The sequence below is a fragment of the Coccidioides posadasii genome, chromosome 5, assembly GCF_018416015.2.
Source record: "Coccidioides posadasii str. Silveira chromosome 5, complete sequence".
NCBI classification, from domain to species: Eukaryota; Fungi; Ascomycota; class Eurotiomycetes; order Onygenales; family Onygenaceae; genus Coccidioides; species Coccidioides posadasii.
The window spans coordinates 1,320,438-1,324,865 of NC_089411.1; the positions used below are offsets into that span (position 1 = coordinate 1,320,438).

Consider the following 4,428-nt stretch of genomic DNA (forward strand, 5'->3'; position numbering starts at 1 on the left):
ATTGAAGATATTTTGGATTTGGGGTCCCGCTCACCTGGGTGCCCTGCTTGGGTTGTGGATTACTTTATTTGCTACTCCGTACAGGAGATCTATTTATTTTTTCACATTTGAAACCTAGGTGCCAAGGCCAATTTTAAAATTCAGACAATCTGCTAAGGTAGTGATCATGACTACAGAGTACACTAGCCTATTTTCAGCCTAGCATGGATTTGTGGGTGAGCTTGTTTATGTGCTCTTTGTTGATAGCTTAGGATTGGGCAGCAATCACTTGTTCCAGCAGCCACATCATAACCATGCCATGAAACCCACACCCTCCTGGCTTCAGAGTCAAAAAAAGGACTGCCTTTTTGTGATTCATTCTGCATGGTTTTGTATATATGTACTGTATGTACGCATATTCCTTCCTATCATACCACCTGTCGGCACTGTTCAACAGAGCCTGACACTCATTCGAACATGTCACTGATCATGATTTGTTGGTCCATAACTTCAGATATTGTGTCTTCAACGACTTCGAGCGCCTTCTGCCCACTGTCTAGGGATTCCTGGAGTGTTCGCTTATGCATTCCACTTACCTTGGTACTAGACGGACCAAAAATAGCGGTTTTTGTCGGGTTTCGAGGTTATCTTCCAAGCCTTTTCCTCGGAGGAGCTTTGGAAGATCTTTCCTCGGCGAAATCACAACCTCATGCCGTGAGTGCGCCTAGTCATTTCTACCATGATGCCCAGCTTATGACTGTTAACAGGTTTAATATTACCATTGATCACGCAACTTCCCATAGTTCGGATCATTCATCTCTGAGCGACGAGGAAGATTCATCGGGCACAGGGGTTGAAGTTTCACCCCCTTCAGCAACGGCAAGCCACGATTACCATGACCCTTATGATGTCGGTGGCCCATGGGACCATCTTTCCTATCCCGATGAGCTGAAGCCCTCTGACTCTGCCTCAAGACCGCGAACATCCCATTACCACCATGCGACCGTTGATAGCGGTCGTGCTAGATCAACCAGGCACCAATCTGCTCGGAGACGCGCTACACAAGAACGAGAGCCACTCGCACATCGGTCACGCCACCACCATACACCCCATCCTATTCCTGAGCCTGAAAGTGAAGACTCGTCTGAAGATTACCTCGAATATCCTCCAGGCCCACCTGAAAGGCGATTTTGGCCCCCAATTGCTCCCGTGCCACCCGGCGGATACTCCCATAGCACTTCGTCGGGCCCATCGTACGGTTCCTACCAGCATGGAAATACCGCCCATGGGTCATTACATTTGCATGCTCCGCCCCCTGGCGTACCATCAAATCAATTGGTGCAATTCGGGCCAATGAGTCATATGGGGCTGATGGGCCATATGAATCATTATGGCGTCCCTGGGCCGTATCCATATGGTCCAGGGTTTCCCGGGTCAGGGCACCCGATGCCTCCAGCTTATTTCGGCAATTCTGAGCGCCATCATTCTCCTCCACCTCATCACCATCAGCGCCCCCGAAGCCACTCCGGAGGACAAAGGGATGCCGAGAGCCCTCCACCAACCCTTGCACATCCAGTTCCCAGCCGCCTCAATTCACATTTTCCCGGCGCGCCATTTATCGCGCCGGATATGGTACCGTTTCACCCGCACTCTGGTTACTTCCACTACGGCCAGCACTATGGCTTTCCGCCAGAGATGATGCCGCCCCGGTATTATCATCCTTACCACCCTGTCCCTTCTCCACCGTCGCAGCAACCGGAAAAAGAGAAAACGCCACCTACACCACCGCCGCCAGGTCCTCCTCAGCCAGACCCCAAGGACGAAGCAATCGCACGACTTGAAAAACTCATCATTGACGAGAGAATGGAGCGAGAAGCCAGGGAAGCAGCTAAGGAAGCGGCTCTCGAAAAAGCTGCCCGCGATAAAGCAGCTGCTGAGGCGCGTGCCGCTGCTGAGAAGAAAATTGCGGAAGAGGCAGCTGCAAAAGCAACAGCAATTGCCAAAGCGGAAGCCCAGGCAGAAGCGGAGAAACTCAAGGCGGAAGCGAAAGCTGAAGCGGAAAGGTTGAAATTAGAAGCTGAAGAGATGGCTGCCGAAGAAGCCGCCAAAGCTAAAAAAGCTGCCGAAGAGGCAGCCACCATAGCCATAGCAGAAGCTGCGGCGGCGGCCACCGAAGCAGCGAATATGAAGGCCGCCGAGGCCGTGGCTGCTGCTACCGCAGCCGCAAACAAACCAGCACCTGAAAAGAAGAAACCTGTGAAGTTTAAAGATGCTGTTGGAAGAAAGTTCAGTTTCCCTTTTCACTTGTGCAACACATGGCAGGTGAGTGGACTCTCCTGTGATTCACATGGTTGTGGAAGAATATTTCAATTAATCCAACAGTTTTTAACGCCAATATAGGGTATGGAAGAGCTGATCCGCCAAGCCTTTCTCCATGTCGATGTAATTGGTCAACATGTCGCTGAAGGCCATTATGACCTTGTCGGTCCCAATGGAGATATTATTCTTCCACAGGTATGGGAGACGGTGGTGGAGCCGGACTGGACCATAACGATGCACATGTGGCCAATCCCCGAGAAACCAAAGGAGCCAGATCCACCACCACCGCCGCTGCCGCCGCCAGAGCCCGAGGAGCCCGCTGTTCTCGATGTCAAACCAACTGCCGAAGACATAGGTAAGTTGTCACCTGAGCCATACTTCCCAGTTCCCTTTTGAAAGGGTGTTCCGTCGAGAACATTCATTATATCCGGGTGATCTAATTTAACTAATGGCCTCTCACAGTCCCGGAGGAAGCTGACGCAGAACCCCTTCCTCCTCCCGCCGTTCCCAAAAAGCCTCGACCTCCACCTATTCCAGGGGCTTTCGCCTTGTGGATGACAGGTACCCGAGCGAGACCAGTGCGGTCTTTAAAAGTGGGAAAAAAGCCTGAAGTAGTACAACAGCATGATGAGGCCTGCTCAATCATGTGATGCCAATTGGAGCTTTGGCAGCCCCGATTATTCCACCAAAGCTTTTGATACTCGACTCTGGAAATCTTTACAATATGGACTCGGGTAGTGGGTGACGTATTTTGGAGAGGCTGAAGTAAGACGAGCAAATTGCGCTAAGGTGAAACCAGCACATTCGTCGCCGTTCAAGGGTGACGGCTGATGTCTCCAGCAGTTGTAGTCTCAGTCTCCTTTAATTTTAAACCTGTCAATCACTATTGGCACTCACTTGACAATGACTACTTTAGGGAGATATGGCTTTTCCTCCTGGCTTTGATCGGGATTGGTTTCTCATATCTCAGATGGGGACGCTGATGATGTCTATTTCATATTGGACTTATGAGTTGATGATAAATTTAGTATTGTTTTTCGTCTCTCTCCCCTCTTCTCTTTTCTGTTTTTCTTTTTTGGGTCTACAATGGGGTCATAAGGGAGTATGTGTGCTGCGAGCAATTGTGACCTGAGAAAAGAAACCCATGATGATTGAAATTGATGATTCAGTGAATATAAGTTATGAACCTGTTTGTTAATGGTTTGGCGCATGTTTTGGAGCAGTTGCATAACTAAGTCTTTGTCACTATCCCCTCGTCCGGCCGCCAGGCAAAATTAGCGCCTTGGCACCAGATTACAAACTACAGTATTAATGGCGTTTTTCTGACCAATAGTTTCACATACTAAAATATATGGGAATCTATTGGTTAAGCAAAACACATTCATAGCTGGTTTTTGTGTTGATTTTCAAAAACGCGTTTTCACCTTCAAATCTGCCAAACCCTTACCACCACAACGATCAAGTACAGATCTTATTCATTCACAAACTACATTGTCAGCTATAGCAGTTTGTGCCTGATGTCAGTATAAAAACAGGGTCAAATGAAGAAAGGCCAGGTCCCTAGATCACTGCATGCTTGCTCAGCATTGCTGAGAAAAGTTCCATTCTATGGAATTGTAATATAACCAAAATAGGCTTAGAGCGAATAAATTACAGATTACCGCCAAATACACCAATTTCCAATAGAATTCCAGTATTAAATACGCTACTGTACACGCTAATTTCTACGCTAATTTTGCCTGGCGGCCGGATGAGGGGATAAACCTTCACAGTCCAGTCAGTCATCAAGAATTCAGGTTCTTGTTTGAAAGAATCTGCCATGGTTCACCTTTAATTGAAGTAGTGTTAACATAGTGCAATATTTATTCACAGTGGTCTTTTTATTGCTTAACATGACACAGATAAATGTGTGTTCATTACTCTGTACGGAGGTGTGGAACAAAAGTTCCCGGAAAGCTTATACAGACAATACTGTTTTACAAATACCTACTACCCCACCAAATTTGCTAGGAAACTCAAAGTACCCCTGAAATTGACTAGTTACTCTCATCTGAATCCTGTTCCAAATCCTCCCAAGAATCCTCTCTACCTAAATTATATAGAGCAGCTAGAGCTTCAGCAGCTTCCAAA

The 4,428-nt window shown here is 47.7% G+C and overlaps 1 protein-coding gene across 1 annotated transcript; it reads left to right on the plus strand.

The window, feature by feature from the left end:
- The first annotated feature begins 277 nt into the window (after positions 1 to 277).
- Positions 278 to 3,584, plus strand: D8B26_008348 (uncharacterized protein). The gene is made up of 6 exons (XM_066125825.1): positions 278 to 384; positions 494 to 693; positions 747 to 888; positions 954 to 2,301; positions 2,380 to 2,653; positions 2,761 to 3,584. The coding sequence occupies exons 3-6, from the start codon at positions 875 to 877 to the stop codon at positions 2,946 to 2,948; spliced, it is 1,824 nt and encodes a 607-aa protein (XP_065981909.1). The 5' UTR covers positions 278 to 384; positions 494 to 693; positions 747 to 874; the 3' UTR covers positions 2,949 to 3,584.
- Positions 3,585 to 4,428: the final 844 nt, after the last annotated feature.